Genomic DNA, 18262 nt, shown 5'->3' on the forward strand with positions numbered 1-18262 from the left:
TTTATGTATATGTGCGTTTGTTTGTGGCTGTATTTGGCAGCTACACAAATTATGAACGTTGGCGAAGAATCGCTATCATACAGGAAGGGATGAGACAAATGGGCCACGCTCTACTGAACAGCCAGAATAGCTGCCCCTACCATTCAACTCGTTGCTCGTCGTTCGATGTGGGCGACAGTGATAGCCTCGACAGCCTCTTGAATGAGTCCATTAAAACCTTCTTTCGGAACTCCACATTTCGCCCTTTTGCCGCCGCAGAGAAGAGAAAATGTTCAGACAACGGACGACATTTTCCGATCATCGTCACCACTAATGCGCCTTGAAAATAAGAAGTCTAGTCACTGACTATACCATTGTATGACGTCTTAGGGCTGGTCCAGGCAGAACCAGAGGCATTATTGTTTACTTGCTACACTATCTCTTACTATGCCCGGTTTATATGTATATTAGGAACCAGTAGACAAAAATATGGGCACCTGGCGGACTTGCACCTATTTTTCAGGCGACAAATCTAGTCTGTAACACTATACAATCTTATATTTCATCATCCTGGTTTTCTTAAAGACGTAGATCCGAGCTGTCAAAGGCATTTATCCCTTCTGTCGATACTCGAATAATTGCAATCTGTCACCGTGTTCTTTTATCTTTTGTTTCATCATGGCTCCTTTATTTTACGTCGGTGTCAGCTCGCAGGTGCGGATGGAATTTCATTTTGCTTGTCTACAGACCCCATGCCTGCCCCACAATTTATGCGCACGTGCATACAATACGCATACATCAACTAGAAGCTTCTTGCCAAATGAGCATGGAAGCGGCAAAGGCGACGCTGAGAATTGTGGACTTCCGCAATCCCTGCTATGTGGTTCTACGTCGCACATAGAAAAGACGCACAATGACATTCTGTTACAGTCGAGCTTCAGCGTGACATTTTGATTTTTCCCTTAATATATTTGCCACTCTGCGCCTCTACGTAAACGAAGTTCTTCTAAACAAAATCTGTAATTCTGACACGAGACTGTTTTCCTTCGACCGTCGTTTGTCTTGCGCCGTTGCCCCTGGCTCCGTGTAGAGATCTACAAAGCGAAGATGACTGCACTGTGTCACATCGCTTGCATCCGATAACCGAGTGGGCGAGCAACAGAATTAGGCAGTAACAGGCAAGAACGAAACTTCATAGCAGGTTATTTGCGTTGTCTAGGAGGTTTCTGATGTGTAAAGGAGATTCGGGAACACGAGCTTAAGGACGAACCGGCACCGAAAGGCAAATGCTGACTAGGACCGTCAAGATCACAGAGTCTTTGCTGACGTTGTTGTGACGATCGCCACTGTCACATTTCGCGTATAGCATTGTTGTTTATTTAGCTTATTCACCTATTGTCGATAGCTTTTGAAGTTGTTTTTCGATGTAAGCTGTGTAAGTTGGCCAGAAGAAATATATAATGCGATTTGACTGACGAAATTATGAAGTAGCTTGTGAGGAGTAATTTCCATGCGCGCTTTTTTGGGAGACAACAGTGCACAAGATGTAAAAATTATAGAATCTGTGTTCGAGTTCTCGACAAACATAAAACAAGTGTATTTGCAGTTAGTGAAGGATAAGAAAGAGAAGGCGCTTTGAAGGCCGACATTTGGGCCGAAACTGGGAGAAAGTTGGAGATCTGAAAATGGAAGATGACCCGCAAATTGAGTTGGACATATAGCCATGGAAGCGAGACATAATCGGCACAGAAGTCGTATATTTATTTTTATTGGTTTATCCTGTACCTTCTTCGTAGTTCGTTCTTCTCCTGCCTTTTTTATCACGTTTCCTATATCACGGAACATTGGGTCTAGACTTTTCGGCTTTTTCCACTCTATTTTATGGGGGCCATATCTTCTCAGTGCATTTTCATCATTTCCTCTTTTTCATTGTTTGTATCTGCTGTTTGCGTTCCGTCTACTAGAGCTACAAATGTGAGCTCGCCGATGTGTTTTGTCGTCGTCATCGTTGCCCTTGGTGCTATTCTGCCCTTCCCTCGATTGTATAGTACCGATTTTCTGCCACAGAAGCAGACAATTCACACCGTCCTTTAAGTCTGTCACATTTGCGGTGTATAAAAAGCAGAGAAGGCAAGAAGGAGCAATCTTTGCAAAAAGCAAGAAGAAGCTTTGACGTACACGGACGACGCCCCATCGTCTTTCTCAGATAGCTTCACTTCTGGTTGAACGAGATGAACCGCATGGAGTAATTCACATTCTTTAAGCGAACAGCAACAGCGGTACAAGCTACAGCACCGTCAAGCACCAGGCAAACCGGTTGTATTAGAAGCGCAATGTCCTTGGAGCCACCACAACGACAGACCCTTAGTAGGGCATCGCAGGCCAAACCAAGCAATCGCGCAGCTTTAGAATCGACGCCATCGTTGTCTTGCGAAAGATGTATGTTGGCGCCAACTGAGTCGGAGTGAAACCGTGGTCTCGAAGAAACATGAGGATGAAGAGGACAGCTGTTTGGGACGGAAACTTCACTCTTAATTGTAAAAAGAAGACGCAAAGGAGCAACGCCGACGAGGAAAACCGAGATTCGTCCAGGTGGGGGGCAAGCGGTCGTTCGGACAAAGCAACTATTAATCGGTTTTCATTTCGTACGAAGTTCAACCATCTGCTTGCGGGCCACGTTTGCGTTTGAGAAAAGGCCAAATATATAGGGCTACCAGCATATTACGATAACGGAGTTAGCGTTTGTTCATAGTGGTTCATCCGTTTAAGATAGAACCATTTTATTTGCTATCGATTATGTCTTTCACTACTTTCAAATTAGTTTATATTTTGCTATTACGAGACACAACCCTAAAGCTTCCAAGCTACCAGCCATATGAAGTGGTAAACTATAGATATGCTATTGCACCGGCGAACTTTAGCTCTGTTACTGAGATAGGCAGTGTAGAATTTTCAAATTATTTTACCAAAAAAAAAGCGAAATAGATAAATATATATATATATATATACTATGAAATTCCTCCGCAATGCTGAAGTATACGTTTTAAGCAAAAAGAAGAGGATACCACGTATACGACAGGAGTCAATTTTATTAAAAGTTCAATTAGTACGGGGTTTTCTGAAAGTATTATTTGAGACCTAACAGGTTGCAATATGGAATCGATTTCCCAAACGGCACCATGCGTGCGTTTAAAATTCTTCTTCGGCGATGCGCCGGAAATGATTATTCCAAAGTCTTCTTACTAAGAATAGTGCAACGACAATTCATTGCCAGCAGTTGACTTGCTCAACTTCCTGTAGATCCGTCCGATACGAGTGTTTAAGCAAACTTGTATGAGCGCCCCCCGGACATGTCAATGCGTGTTTCAGGATGACCGCGCAATCAAATGTGGCGTCTGATCATATCCTGCTTACTCCATGCGTTGTTTAGCCCGATACGGACGCTGCTCTTATCATCCTGCTAATGCGATCCACTTCGACTAGCAAAAACCTAATGCAGTGAGTCTACGAAAGCAATTTTAGGGTTGTGTGTTTTGACAACGTTTCAGGAATCCTTCAAGTTGATACTTGTGTCGTATACAACAAGTACATGAGATCAGACAAAGCATTTTATTTGTGGAAAAAATTCAAAATAGTAGAAACAGCTATGAGTGCGTCATTAACGCGATATTGATTCGACAACTGGGGCGGTCATTAGAGCTCGAGTTTCCGCAGTCAATCGCTTCAAGTTAATAGCATACCCGTTTAACACAACGGTTGAATGGTATAAGTACTATTACCGTACTGTTGTTAGGCTCGTTTTTTAATTTTTTTTTCTGTATGGCGAAAAATGGTTTTAGTCGGGGCAGTGTGGCCCCGTGCGGCTACGCCCGCAGCTTGTCTTTGCTCATCCCGTGAGATATTCCCGTTGTCGTGCAAATGCACGTCAAAGTTGCGTGCTCAGTAGATTGCAGCAGACCGCGCAGAAAAAAGAGCCAGCGGCAGCAAGCCGACCCAGATACCCAGGTCGTCGGCGCATCGCGTGTCTGCTCTATGGGGGTCGTCTGCCGCCGGAACGGTTCGGCCGTGCCTCTTTTCTTGGTCAAACATTTTTCTTAAGCGAAATCGTTGCCGGTACTTCTCATCCTTTCCCTTATTTTAGCCTTTTTCTTCTCTTTTTGCTCCCTCTCTTCGTCTTTCAAGTGGAGAGAGTCGAAAGAGGAAGCAAGCGGATGAAGACCGACGCCAAAAAGGCCAAAACCGATGAACAAGCAGGCAGCGTTACATACATAGGCAATCAGGTGCGTGGTACGGCGGGTGCGCATTCTGCTAAAAGCCTTTAGAACTAAAGCAAAAGCCCAGGTGACTGTCAAAGCCAGAGAGGAGATTAAGCCACCCAGGTAGCAACCGAAAAGTCCGCCAGTACATCCCACTCACTTTAGTAATACAAAAAACCAAAAGCAGAAAAAAAGCAAACGATAGGAGCAAAAATTAAATTGAGGAACGACGAGAACAGGAGAGAAGACCAGTTGGGTAGGAACATAAGCAACAGCTGGGGACTATTGAAGATGCACGGGCAGAATGAGGCAAAAGTAAAAATAATAAGAAGGGATCAAAACCTCCATTAATGGTTGAGAAAATTTCTCCTTTCGTCCGTCGGGTAGCCAGTGTCCGTCGTTAGCAGTAGTTTCAACGTACATACTCGCGGACGGGTGGAGTCTGTTGACGCTGGCCTCATACGTTGATCATAGTAGGTGTGCGTTTAGAGGAATACAGAGAAAACGCAGTAGAAAGCAGCCGACGAGTCTTCTAATTGCGTTATCCCGATCAGCGGGCTAAAGCACTGAGCAGGCTTTAAGCTCGTGTCCGATCGAAGCTGATGAGTGTGCCTGCCATCTCATTACATATCCTACACGTCTGAAATACTATATGAGCAGCTCCCAGTGGCAGTCGCGCCAAATGGCAAAGACACACAGCCATGTGATCAATATTTTAGCCAACCAGCTGCATTACCGGCACTATCCCTGCAGATCCGCATGCTCACTTCCACGATCAGCCACGCCCTCAGAGATATGTTTTTCGTGTTTTACGTTCGGGACTTAAGCCGTAAGGCATTACTTCATTGGGCTATCTGCCAGCAAGAACCGAACCATGTATCTAAAGCCGGATTGGAAGCCAAAACACTACGCGGCCCTAAATTTAGCAGATAAACACGTTAGCCACTCCGCTATCACTGGGACACACCCTTGAAGATAGCGATCTTGCTTGCACCATCAAAGGATAGAACAGCTATTTTTGACCTATTTTGCATAACGCACGCAGTAGTGTTCGCAAGGTAATTTGAAATAGGTATATATATATATATATATATATATACCTACGATCGAAGTTAAACTCATGAAAATAAATCAATTATTTTTGCCATTTTTTACCTTTTTAATCTCTTTTTGCTAATAGCTTAATTAGACAATACCTAATCAGTGAGTTAGTCCACTGTACATTATTCGTTTAATGCTTCAAGAAACCATTGCAAAATTTACCCTAGTCTTTTTAAATTTAAACGTATTGGACCATCCTGTAAATTGACCCTATTTGAAGCCACATCAGCCTTGCTTATGTTTTTGAAGTACGCTTGATTACAGTATTGTTATTAATATATGGTACAGTGACCGTGAGTCGGGGGATATGTTTACCTTAAAATTAGATATTTTACAACGAAATTCGTTTTGTGCTTCGAAAACTTTGACTGTCTTACCTGTACGTCTGCGTGAATAACGCACCCTGCATGTGTAATATACACGCGTATAACTAATACAAACGATGGAACAAGACAGGGAAATTCATACGATGGTCCAAAGCAATGTCCGACCCAGCATTTTTCCATTGTCCAAGTATACAACAGGCAGAGACGTGCCTCGATGCTCAACACTCGACCTGTTAGTGACAGTCGGATGTTATACTATCCACACGCATGCAAATACTTAGATACACAGGCAGGAATAGCCAACGGACACACAGAACCGCTCATACTGCAATAGCTTCGGGCAGTCTTTTTTTTTGTTTAGCCTATGACTTCAACTCAGGCATTGTTCGAGTCTCAGTTGTTGTCGTCCGTGGCATCGTCGTTAAGGCCAATAGCAGCATCAGTATCACCATCACTTAGTAACTCAGCAACCTTTTTCTTCTCGTAAATGCCTTCCTTTCATGCCTTAAATACTTTCGTTCCCTCGTTTCCTCTGCTACTTGGTGCACCCCGGCAACCCATAACTGTCTGGAAAACTAGAAGCCTGCGTATTAGTTGGCTAGCTAGCTAGGTTTCCTCGACGTAACCAGCAAGGCAGTCTCTGAGAGATGCGCGCAGGGCTTATTGGCCGATATACAACGCGTCCGGCCAAATGCGCAGCAACACTTATCACCGTACCGTCTTTTATGGTTGCCTTTCACGGCTGTTTGCCGCCTTTTTACCCATCTCCATGTCGCAATTCCTTGCTGCTGCTGTTGGTGCAAGTTTCTACGTAAGGACGATGAAACTGTTAAGACGGGGGTGGAGAAAAACAGTCCTGATGAGGATATGTGACCGGTGGCTGTGGCGGCGGCGAAAAGGAAAAAAGAAGGACTGGGTCTTCGAGCTAGGTCGAATCATGGCCCACTACAGTGTACGCTTAAATACGTACGTAAATATTGAGCCATCTATTTTATTTATATTCGGAATGATAAAATTTCAGGAAGGAAATTGCAGTTGATTAAGTCTTATGCTAGACTGCTGGCGGGCACAACATATGTTGACAAGTAATATTTTCTTCAGCAGTGATACGTCGTGTTTGTTTGTTTCGATAGACAGACGTTTCATTTTATTTCTTCGAAAAACCCAACTTCATATTGTTAAATTATTTTTAGCGATAAACGGTGGCATTTGGGCGTGAAAAATTAAAGCAGCTACGTGTTACCATAGAAAAATCATACCGTAGAAACTTATCGCTTAAGCGTAAGATTTCACGACACACACAGTGAATTCGAGTAATGTATTTGCCCAGCTCGTAGCCAAATTAATCCAGGCCATTATAAACGGTCCAATTCAAATAGCTTACATTCCTGCGGGGGCAACTTACGCACCCGAAACGTAAAGGTGTAATTATGCTACCGCAGTATGTCGTGTTATCAGTCTTCTACGTCCGGCACGTTTTCGTATAAAGAGATCCTAATTTAACTCAAACTAAAGGTGATTAGATAATTTGCTAATTTAGGGTTTATTTTAGACCGCACAGAAATTTTAATGCAGTTAATAACGTTTACGGCCGCGAAACTAGCTGCCCCTTTGATTTGTTTCCATTACCATAGTAACATGTTATCTGCGAACATCGCATACTAATTTGCGATCATTGTATCCCATGTACCTGAAAACGTTTTGCTCAGGCATAAAATGACAGACGGTACTTAACATCATGACTTGGCCTGCGCTCGTAGGTAAGTTAACGTCGTAGGTCGTCTAGCACAACGCCAGAGTAAGCCGGCTTTTCCATCTTCCTTATTTCCAGAACACCAGGAAACAAGGCGAAAGGAAACGACAACTTAATCCGAACGTTATGGCAAGGAACCCTAACGACGTTTGGAGTAGAGTTTCTACTGAAAAGGAGACAGGAAAAACAAAGATCTATTATAGATGAGACAAAGAAACTACATTGACTGTTCATTTGCGGCTACATTACCCTGCCTTAGAGCCAGTAAAACTGGTAGTAATATTATAGGGTAATAGCCGCCGACGTCAGACATGCCACGATTTCTCGTACGTCAAGGACCGGATGTTATTGCTAGAGGTGGGCTTCGTGCGATACCCATCGTTATTGTCACGGACATCGTCGTCGTGGTAACAGCTGTCACCAAAGCAGCAACCCAGCATTGTAACGAAAGAGTTTGTGTCTGTATGTATATATATATATCTAGAGAGAGCGAGGGAGAGAGACAGAAAGCTCATTCGTTTTCTGTGCTAGAGGATGACTGTCAGACAGGATAGGATAATCCGGGAATGACTCGCTAGTCTGGTCATCTAACTGGCTGACGTTACGCTTAGCTTTCGTAGCTTCTTCATCGCGTCCGCGGCGTATCGTAGGAGATAAGAACTAGAGACCATAGAAAAACCATTCACTTACAATGTACTGTGCAATAGCTAGACACCCTGATACATCTCAGTGTTATTGTTCACAGTTGCTACTGTTAATTCTGATATTGTTATTGCTACCGTTCATTAAATAGCCAGACATGTTCTGATAACGGGATATGGCGCATCGTAACTATGTGACTAGAGAAATTGCCGATTTTGTTGCAAAAAGCTGTGATACCATAATCAAACAATCTGCCAGATACGCAAATAGTTAATTCGATCTTCGGATGGCTTCTGAAAGAAGAAATTGACGACAATATGCTCGTAGGTATACGTACGTATGAGATTGGTGCATTTTTTTTTTTAGTACGTCATACGTTATTACGTTCATAGCTAACCTTGATCAAGACAACTGCCAATGCGAGTGCGTAGAGTAACAGAACAACGATGACGTAACCAACTGCTCGACTTCCACTGTTAGCGTGCATTTCCTGAATCTGAGCATGAGCTGCTGCTAGTACCTGAAAATAAATCAAAAAGACCAAGACGTCGTGCAATAGTTGAAGCCATCTATCGTAAAGAGTAAGTATAAGAAGAGGAGTAAAAATCTCAGCTTTGCAATTACGTAACGCTACACGACAACGACGACGACGGGAACAACAGCAACAAGCAGGAACTGAAAAACAACTCGTAGGCCCATGATAGTGTTATCATGCAATACAATGCTAATCCCTATAACATTATTCTCCTGTACAATTGTTAAGCTGCTGATAGCAGTTCGCCGTAGGAAACAAATGCGGAACAATCAATCAACAACTTCTCACAGCATACTCAATTCTATAGAGCGTGTATATAGATCTTAATAATCACCTAATGCGTTTCATATCCCGGGAAGCATGTTGAGCATAGGGTTAAACATAAAACGCTAAAGACGTAGGCCGTATACGTCCGCCGGTCTGGCCATTCTGACCAACCACCAGATGCCAGACCGTCATCCGAAGATTAACTTCTGATACGAGCTCTTCTCATTAGTGAGAGATTATGCCTTCAATGAGCACTGGACGTTGGCGGGTGTCCTCCTAGCTCCATGTCGATTATGTCTACCGATCACCACTAAGCAGTTTCTGTCCATCTTTCTAAACAAGCATTCCTATTTATACAGCTGAGACGAGTTAATAATCGTCGAGGCTATTTGCAATCTGTGCAAATCTGCGCCCTGCCAAGTTAGATTAAAGCAATTATACCAATACTTCCTTGAAATTATCCCTTTGGGACCTCTGATTTTACGGACAGACAGAGCTAAATCGCGCTATCGCCCAGATGAGTTGAGTCTGGATTGGATTTAAACAAGTAACCGTAATCGAGCTCCCACCAGAACGCCCACCCGGAAAAGTAATCGTCTTATCCCTAATAGTACACATACTGAGGCGAGATAGATCAAACATCGTTACTGTCATCAACTCAGCGAGAGACACGAGGAAAGGAGCCGAAACAGAGAATGGAGAGGTAAATTTCGAGATCTTCGTATGCGCGCGCATCGATGTTGTTGTGACCGTTCACTATCGCTGAGGACCTCCCTATCTGTTATTGGCAATTTCTCCTTCATGTGTATGTACACATAGCAGGAAGCTCAGTCTATAGATGGAAGTGTGTTTTTGAGCTCGTTTAGTAACTGACGTTAGATTCGTTCATACAAGAATCCACTTTCCTTGTGTTGCATATGGGCTTCGATCGTATTATCACCTCTTTCTACCACCCGTAACACATTACATAGCTGAACGTCGATCCAATCGAATATTTCCAAGGTTACTTTGTGTCTAAAGAAATGTTAATCAATCAATGTTGTATACCTTAAATTCTTGATTTGTTCTGTCCATTTCGCATGGACCCGCAGATCGTGCGGCGTAGAGAAAAAACATTTTTAGAAAAAAGTAAATAGAAAAGTGCTAAAGCGCCGGTCATGGTACCGTCGTAGACTACAATTTTTCTCAAGGGAAGGCCTGATTGTGATATTTATTCATTATTATTAGCTTTATTAGTCGATTATTGTTAACACTAAAATGGATAATTGTTATGACGCTTGTGCGTTGCTCACAGTATCGTGATTTAGAGGGGAATCTAGGGAGATGACGGCGACGACAGACGACAGTTCTTGTACCGATCAGGGACTTCAAATGACATCGAAGGCTGACAGTGGACAGAGGATTAGTATAGCTGACCGGTCTCCTTCGGTGGACTATTTTCATGTCCCACTAATTAATGACTCCTCTCAGGTTCTCCAAGTATACGAACAAGCTCTAAAGCTTGAAGCTCATAGTTTCAACACTGCTACCAAACAACATCGACGTTGTTGAGGCTGTGGCAACGTCAACACTCTGAAACATGAAAATCGTTACATAATCATTATAAAAAAAACACTTCAGAAGACAGATCCTATCCGGAAACATCGCCTGTGCTGGCTGCACTGACGAATTCCGACTTAGCTAACAACGATCACTATCAGCCTAAGTAGGCAACCGATTATTCCCTTGGCATCAATTCGCAAGTCACAAAGTCACGAAGCCCAACCAGAAACAAAAGCAATTTACCGACATCGTACAGACCTTCTTCCTCAATCGCGGGTCATCGCTTTGTGTCATTCAGTGAATTGTCGAAACGCGGTTGGTGTAAACGATATTGAAATGACTGTTAGGATTTTTCGTCTGCCATTTGCCTTGACGCTCGAGAAACATCGAAAGTAACGCAGAAGTCCAGGGAGATGCAGAAGGGATCGCGCCATGTATTCTAATCCCCACTGGCGTCTTGTGAGCATGTGGCTAAATCGGAGTCTCCATTCAGTTGACCACAACCAATCGCGAGACACAACCAGAGCTTGGCTGTATCGTTTGCCTTTTCTTTCTTCGGTCGATTTTTTTCCTACATACGCAGATTTGTGTAAGCTCGATTAGGCTGTCCCTCTAGACCTATTGTATCCGAGACAAACACCCGGAACAGCCCAATCGCTTCTGCAAATGCTAGCTTCTAAATGAGACAGCCAAAGTTTGTGGTGGTAAGAAACAATTGCAACTACAGTTGGGAGCGATCAAGCAGACGAGGTCTTTCTGCACAATGTGACGCGTATATGTTGACGGTAGTTACCTAACGTGAGATCTGTATGACTGCATATAAGGATTAGTAGGAGATACAGAACATTTGGTCTTTTGGATGCTATCATACGAGACAGTGCACGGAAGCATATGCGGGACGATGTCTGTGCAAGTACGGACTTGTTTTTTGCTATGGCCTTTGTTCACGGTTTTGCCGGACCGCTGGCTTCAGAAGCTGCAGATTAGCTAGCCGTCGCTAATCGTGACCCCACACCACACATCAAATCGAGTATTAATCATAAATGTAATGATTATGTGTTTTTCTAGTATTTACATTCGTACGTATAGCAATAATCGTTAGGGTACTCAGATAATACCTGTGCTGTCGCGTTGCGCATGGCTCCAGAGCAGAGGACCTTACTAAGAGTAGCTGCAGCCGGTGCGACGGTTTCCGATGTGGCAACGGCCACGGACATCTCCGACAAACACTTCTCCTCCGGATCGCTTCCGGAACTCCCCAACGATGGATGCTTTCTCAACGAAGGGGCCCTTCACCGGTTTTTCTGTCGCGTCCGCTATATTGGCGTGTCCTCGTACACCTGTTGACCTTCATCAAACAAGCGTGCCTAGCTAACCTTGACGCGGCAGCCTGAAATGATGTACGTACTTACCATTAGGCAACAGAAAGTATTATCGTATGCTTAGATTAGCAATAATTTTTGTTCTGTGTTTTTACATTATCGTTGGCATGTAGATCCTCCCCCCTTCGTCCTCTCGGTGAAAGCTTGGCCTGTGCAGTACGATACGACAAGCTTAATACATGTCATAAAATGTTAACTCTAACTGTATAACAATGCGCCATCTGCGGCGGTATCGCTTCTGAGGGTTTTTAACCTTACGCACTGTAGTCAGGGCTCAACATTTAATGATCGAGGTGTAGGGTATTTTATTATGCCTTCATTTATTTAATTCTTGTAGATAATGAATTGTTCCGCCTGTCGTGTCCAAATCAAAATAGTGAATGGCCCTGTAGCCTCGTTGATCCCTAGTTGTACTCCGAATCGGGTACAATACACCGGTGTTGACCATTCGTTGGGTGATATGTGCGGATATGGATGATCTGAACAAAATTCAGTGCACGTCCTCATGAAAAATATTTGAAAGTGAGCAGAAATGATGCGCTCGCGTCGTTCTGAGCTTACCTCACCTGTCCTCGGGAAATCCTTGAACTCAGATGAGAACAAACATAACAAGAGGGGTGCCGCATTCGGCGAGGAAAAAATTAGCTACTGAAACCACGTATGTTTCTGACTGCACATTCTGAACAGCGGAAGCCACGTAAAAAACACTATTTGCTCTAGAACTGAGCTGAATGAAGTCGTCTAGGTAGACCGAGATAAACAGCCAATATTCCCTAAAAAGTAATTTAGACTCGAATTTATAACCTGTCTTCAAGAAGCAAAATGTCTGTGTGCATATCTAAAAATAGACATCTGCTCAGTATGGTTAGCTGGACAAGGCGTCCGGATAAACTTTCATAGCGTTAAATACTGATATTTTCGGCACCGGTTGCCTCCGCTGAGATTTGGTAATGAAGTAAAACAATTTTATCAACATCTGGGCAACAGAGCTGAACTCAATTCTGGGCTGATTTCATCGGATCTCCATAATGAAATAGGTGTGTGCAATGAACCGTATTCTCAGTGCCGCAAACCTGACTAGCACTTTGTTTAGCGAATACAAAAAGGCAATGAGGCGAAAAAGAGAATAAATAGCCGACCAGTCCAACCTGCTTGCTAAGTAATTTCCATAGTGTAAAGCCATATGTGCTTGAAAGAAGCATCGACGTTCACGAGGACGTAGCGGTGGCATTAAAACAACGCCAGTCACTTATTGTACCTATTTAGAAATGCCTTGTGCAGAAACAAGGCTAACATAAGTGGCATTTATACACCTATCTAATGAACATGCTTCTGCTTCGTGCTGTTATGTACCTACTATTATATGGAATGTCAGTTCCATAATTTTACGATGCTACCTGAGGATTTCTAATTTGACTTTATAGATCGGAACAGGAAGCTCCTGCTCAGAGATTAGAAGGTCTGATTTTAAACGTGAACAGGTTTTCCTAGTTCCATGAAGCCGAGCTGAATAATTCCGCTCATGCGGTGGAAAGCAGTGTGGCGTATTTTGATTTCTTGTCGACCTGAGTGTTCCCATAACGCAGTATCTGTTGGATAACAACTCGGTACATTATAGCTGCCAAATCGTTTTTACACCTCTCTTAAATATGGTTAGTATGCGATCACGGTGGGTGCAAAGGACAGGGCCGTATCTAAATGTCACCGGTCATGAACTAAAGTGAACTGTGTTCTCGAAGCAATTGAAGGCATCGACATCATTGCATTAGGCGCTGCTGGGGAACGATTTGGTAAGTACCACAATGAAGGTAATTCTTGCTATTTGCGCATGATTTCTTCAGTGCCATCAGCTGCTTGAGCGGTAAGTAGTCGGATCATTATCTGAGTTGAGAAACAGTATGTTGAAAAAAGTATTTTAAGTAAAATTAAATCAGGTAATTTTAGTTGTATATTATTTCTAAATTCAATTCCGTAATGTTGCCTCTGGTACAACATGCACCCCGTGCTGAAGGCTGCTAATTCTTATTATTACTGCTAACTCCTGTACACTAGCTAGAGTCTCTTATCAAATATACGACAAAGGTATATGCTGCGATAAGTGACGAAAATTGCCATCTGGAAGTATTTATCTATGTAACCAGCGACAAAATAACAGAATAGCATTAAGAAGCGAGCCTTATAGCGAATGGGCCTTGTGGCCACGTCCACCCCAATCAATGTGCTCCCATGTGACAGCTAGCAACATAGACTTCTTGGTTTGCCACCCGCCCATTTTATCGGTCTTCTATGCAGTTCGTATCGACTGTGGCCGTAAGACAAACAACTAGACACGCAGTGCAGGTGATAGAAGAGACGAGCTAAATGTCTATCAGCGTACACAGTAGGAACTTTGCGTGTCTATCTATTTGACATTTGCAGACACACTTTACTTATGTATCGTTAGCTTCTCCTTGGTCAAGCTTTACGGAAGCACACGCAAAGGGCTTTTCTTTTATGTTCTAGCTAGGGGCATCTTCGGAAACCTAATAAAAAACATATCGTCACAGTGAAACTGACAGCTTCACTTATATTATGAAGTTGCAAGGCAAACAAGTCATGAGTCCCCGCGTTTGCCTGACAAATTCTTCCAGAAGATGCTAGATAATCGTGTGAAGAACTGCCGCAAAAGGATAACCTGTTAACTAGCTGAAAATTGACTGTATAGGGATCAGTTAAGAATGAAAAGTCTCCAAATTAACATTATATAATATATTGGGCAAAAGCCACTTTCCATAAGGTATCTCGGCTCATAATACGCAAAATCGCCGTGAAAAAGCCAAATGAAAAGGGTACTCGCAAGTTAACTTGGTTCTTGGAACCGTGATACCTGCCAATGTCTCCCATTCGGCTTATCTTAGTAAACGCGACCACCATTGTCATAATCGTCACAAGTTAGACCCAACGTTTCGAGCAAACTGGTGTCCTTCGGGTTCAATGTTCAGTGTCTGATACAGCACCCGCTGTGCTGAAACGGACGTTAACGCGCTTCCTTGATACGCAAGGCTGTCTGCAGAGTCTAGCCAATGACTAATTATCTAAGAAGACTTGAATTTCATGCTGTATGAAGAATACGATTTGACAATGTCTCTAGAGCCCTGCAACGCTGCCTGAGGCCTGACGTGTCTTATGCATTCTACTACTCCAACCTATTATACATAGATATAAGCAGTCAGGGCGTCAGCAGCTAATGGCAAGGCCACAAATGGTCAAAATTTTCTGTCGCTGAGAAATGATTACTGAAATTGGCATTAACACTACGTCTGAGTCGCTAATACTGTTTTCCTGAAGGCTTTCTTTTGGGAACCATATCCACCGTATGTTTCTATTCTGTCTAAATTAAAAATGAAAAAAGAAAAAAAAATACAAGGTCGAGCGTAGAGAAGCTCAAGAGCTATAACGCAAAAACCTGTTTGCGTGTCGTGTGTCCAGTGGCAATTTCTCATCGCCTAGTGGGATGAAATAAGTCTAAATGATTTCTAATATAATAGCCCATATGTGTTTGGGTCAATTCGTGTAAACAATTAACGACAGGGGAGTTCACTCGGAACCCACCGAGATAGCAGATATCGAATAGACTATAGTAAAAAGCCAATAGGTTGCTATAACGTTTACATACCTGGCTGTTCTGTTGCTTAGCTAGTTTAACGCTGGCCAACCAGGAAGCCTCAGGCGCTGGCTAAGAGTAATTTTATTCCCGCAAAACATATCCAATGGACGGCTCATCCAGGACGAACGTAGTAAATTGGCCACACGAGTGAGGCCATAACCATTAGCGATGCTTAATGTTCGTGAATAATACACTAAGGAAAGACCAGGGGAAAACGAAGACAAAATTTTCTACGAGGTAAGAAGACTCGGGCTTTGTATGAAAGGTAAGATCAGGCGCATTTCTCCAGCTCAGTTGGTAAGACAGATCGAAATCGGCTTGTTGTGCGCTGGGCTGGTTTGACTCCCCTATTGTTGCTCCTAACATTGAGAGCGAGCATAGTTACATTATCAACAAGTATATGCTCTAGGCACGGTAGTGACTATCTAGCTCTGTCCTACCATACGCGTGAAGGCTTTAGATTTATGAAGGCCATTTTTGTCCTTTTACTTACTGCCTTTTTGCCATAAAGTATTCGGCCGCTAGCGAAAAACACAAATCACAGTACATTTTTTATGGTACAGGTTTAAGCTACAGCACAGAGAACCAGCATGTCAACATCATAGGAATACAAGCAACAAAAAAAATGTTAGCTCACGCGAGAATATCGCAAAGAAGACACGGTGGGATATCAGGAAAAAGGACAGTGCTTAGATGCCGGAGACCGGGCCTTACTTAAACTATATGTGAAAGAGCACAGGTCGTCAGTAGTCCGGCTTCGAACGAGTAGTCTATTAATGACAATTACATCCAATAATGTGCCAAAGGCTAGAAGGGCTTAGTACCTGATACAAAAAGTAAATCAGACTAAATTCTTGTCAATGAGGTAGAACGCGAGCAAAGGCAAGTATGGTACCGTGCGTTAATGCCCTCCTTCGACCAGGAGACACAGGACCACGATGTGTGAGTTAATGGAGCTGCTTCAAATTTGCCTATGTACTATTCTTATTCAATGAACTCCTTTGATTAACGTGGTGCGAACACGATATATATACTAGCATCGATTGTTCGGTACGTATACGAAGAACGTGCATTGAACCTACGACACCAAACAGTACGCTTGGATGGCCCCTAGGATTGAAGAAAATTGTTAGCTACATGTATGTTTAATTTGAACGTAAATTATGCCAAAGTTCTATCTGAGTCATGAATTATTTATAGGAAATATGAATACTTCTGTTTAGGAAGAATGTTTACGTTCAGAAAATAGCACTGAAAGACAACTGTGCTTGTCAAGATCAGCTGGAATCTAAAAGTTGTTACGTACACGGATAAACGCGTATTAGTTTAGTATCAACCAAACAGTCAAAATAAACATAACAATTGATGTTTTTTAATATCAGGGCGTGTAGGAATAATAAGTTACAATATTGGGAGATTTGGACCCTTCAACAAGTGTCATTCGAAAGCAACGTTGGCTGTTTGTTTGTCTTTTGTAGCATAAAACATTATTGGTCTCTGACATAGCCAACTACAAAACAACGAAAAAACTCAATATATTACCTTGTTATGTTTGTATATCAATAGGCTTGATCCTCGGAAAATTTCTTTGTGAGCCTATATAGAAGCTGTCGAGGACTCAAAGCAAATGCGACGAACCCAAGGGTATTTATTTTCCTAAATCTGCGCGACAACTGGAAATTCTCTAAATATATTCTTATACCGTTTTTCTGAATTCGTTGAGGTGTTCGGCCTTAATTTTGCCGGACTTCTGTAAATGGCGTTAGTATCATGGAAGACATCCAAAGTGTAAAGATCTTTTTTTATATGATTAAGAAGGTCGCCTGAAATCGGATTATATCATTGTTAGGCGAAAGAAAAAAATTCAGTTCGAACCTGCGGCCCACAAAAGCCTAATTCATACTTTGCATAAATCTGAACGAGATTTGCTTCACAGGCCCTTAATAGGTTGTATTCAACCTTCTACGTTGTCAGGTAAACTGTTGTTTTAAACGATATTCAACTCTCCGAATGTTGGGTGACCTTTCTTCGGCCAACTTCTGCTACGTACTTGAAACGCCAACACTGTTATCGGTGAATACTTGTGCATGAGAACGGCCAGTCTGAAGAACGTTCAGATATATCAACTGAAATTAGTCGAGACCAACATTGTGACACGTCGTTGTAGAAACGATTTTATCCTTTTTTCCTATATTTGCTGTTTCACAAGTGCAGCCCAAACGGTCGCATCATAGGCGCCTTTAACATCGTGCGATCGACGCATCGTAAATCACCGTGTATTTTCTGTTCAAGTAATTCACTTTCTTCTAAATGTCCCTTAAGTTAAGGGAAGTTTTTGGTGGTTTGTTCATAGCAATTAGTGATCCAGAACTCACCACTAAAATTATTGCTGTTTGGTTATATGAGCCTCATCGAAATGACGAAGTCTATGTCACTTACAATTTTGGCTACTTCATTTAATATGAACTTCAAACAATTATTAACAGACTTACCCAAACGCCTGAAAAGCAAGTGATCATAGTTAAGCGGAGTAAGCGCAATAGACCATCGTAGACAGGCGCTCTGAAAAGGTGAATCAGGGTCGTCACAGAACCAAAACTATCCGTTTATTGTTACTGAATGGACAAATGCGTGTTCCCCAGCAGACGCGATCAGTTGGAAGGTGTCTGGATTACGTGCGATCATTCGTGGAGCTCATAGTCTCAGACGGTCTTAATGTCGCTTTCATATAGGCTGCATATAAAGTAAATCGTCTATTTTTAAATGATATTTTTTGCATATATCAACATCGATATTCCTGATAGGTGTACTTCTTCAACGTGACTTCTATATT

At 42.6% G+C, this 18262-nt stretch overlaps 1 protein-coding gene across 6 annotated transcripts in view; it reads right to left on the reverse strand.

Moving 5' to 3' along the window:
* LOC111265584 (uncharacterized) overlaps positions 1-18262 on the reverse strand; it is a 51322-nt gene that overhangs the window by 13925 nt on the left and 19135 nt on the right. For 5 of the 6 annotated variants that reach the window (XM_086970544.1, XM_086970543.1, XM_086970545.1 and 2 more), the window contains 2 exons: positions 11520-11791; positions 8455-8577 (listed from right to left, as the gene is read on the reverse strand). In XM_086970544.1, the coding sequence (XP_086826670.1) occupies positions 8455-8577; positions 11520-11618 (222 nt within the window). In that variant the 5' untranslated portion in view covers positions 11619-11791. Of the gene's footprint in view, positions 1-5713; positions 6245-8454; positions 8578-11519; positions 11792-18262 lie in introns of those variants that run through there. The other variant, XM_086970546.1, reaches the window with a different exon arrangement.

This window comes from Varroa jacobsoni, unplaced genomic scaffold, assembly GCF_002532875.2.
Source record: "Varroa jacobsoni isolate VJ856 unplaced genomic scaffold, vjacob_1.0 scaffold_989, whole genome shotgun sequence".
NCBI classification, from domain to species: domain Eukaryota; kingdom Metazoa; phylum Arthropoda; class Arachnida; order Mesostigmata; family Varroidae; genus Varroa; species Varroa jacobsoni.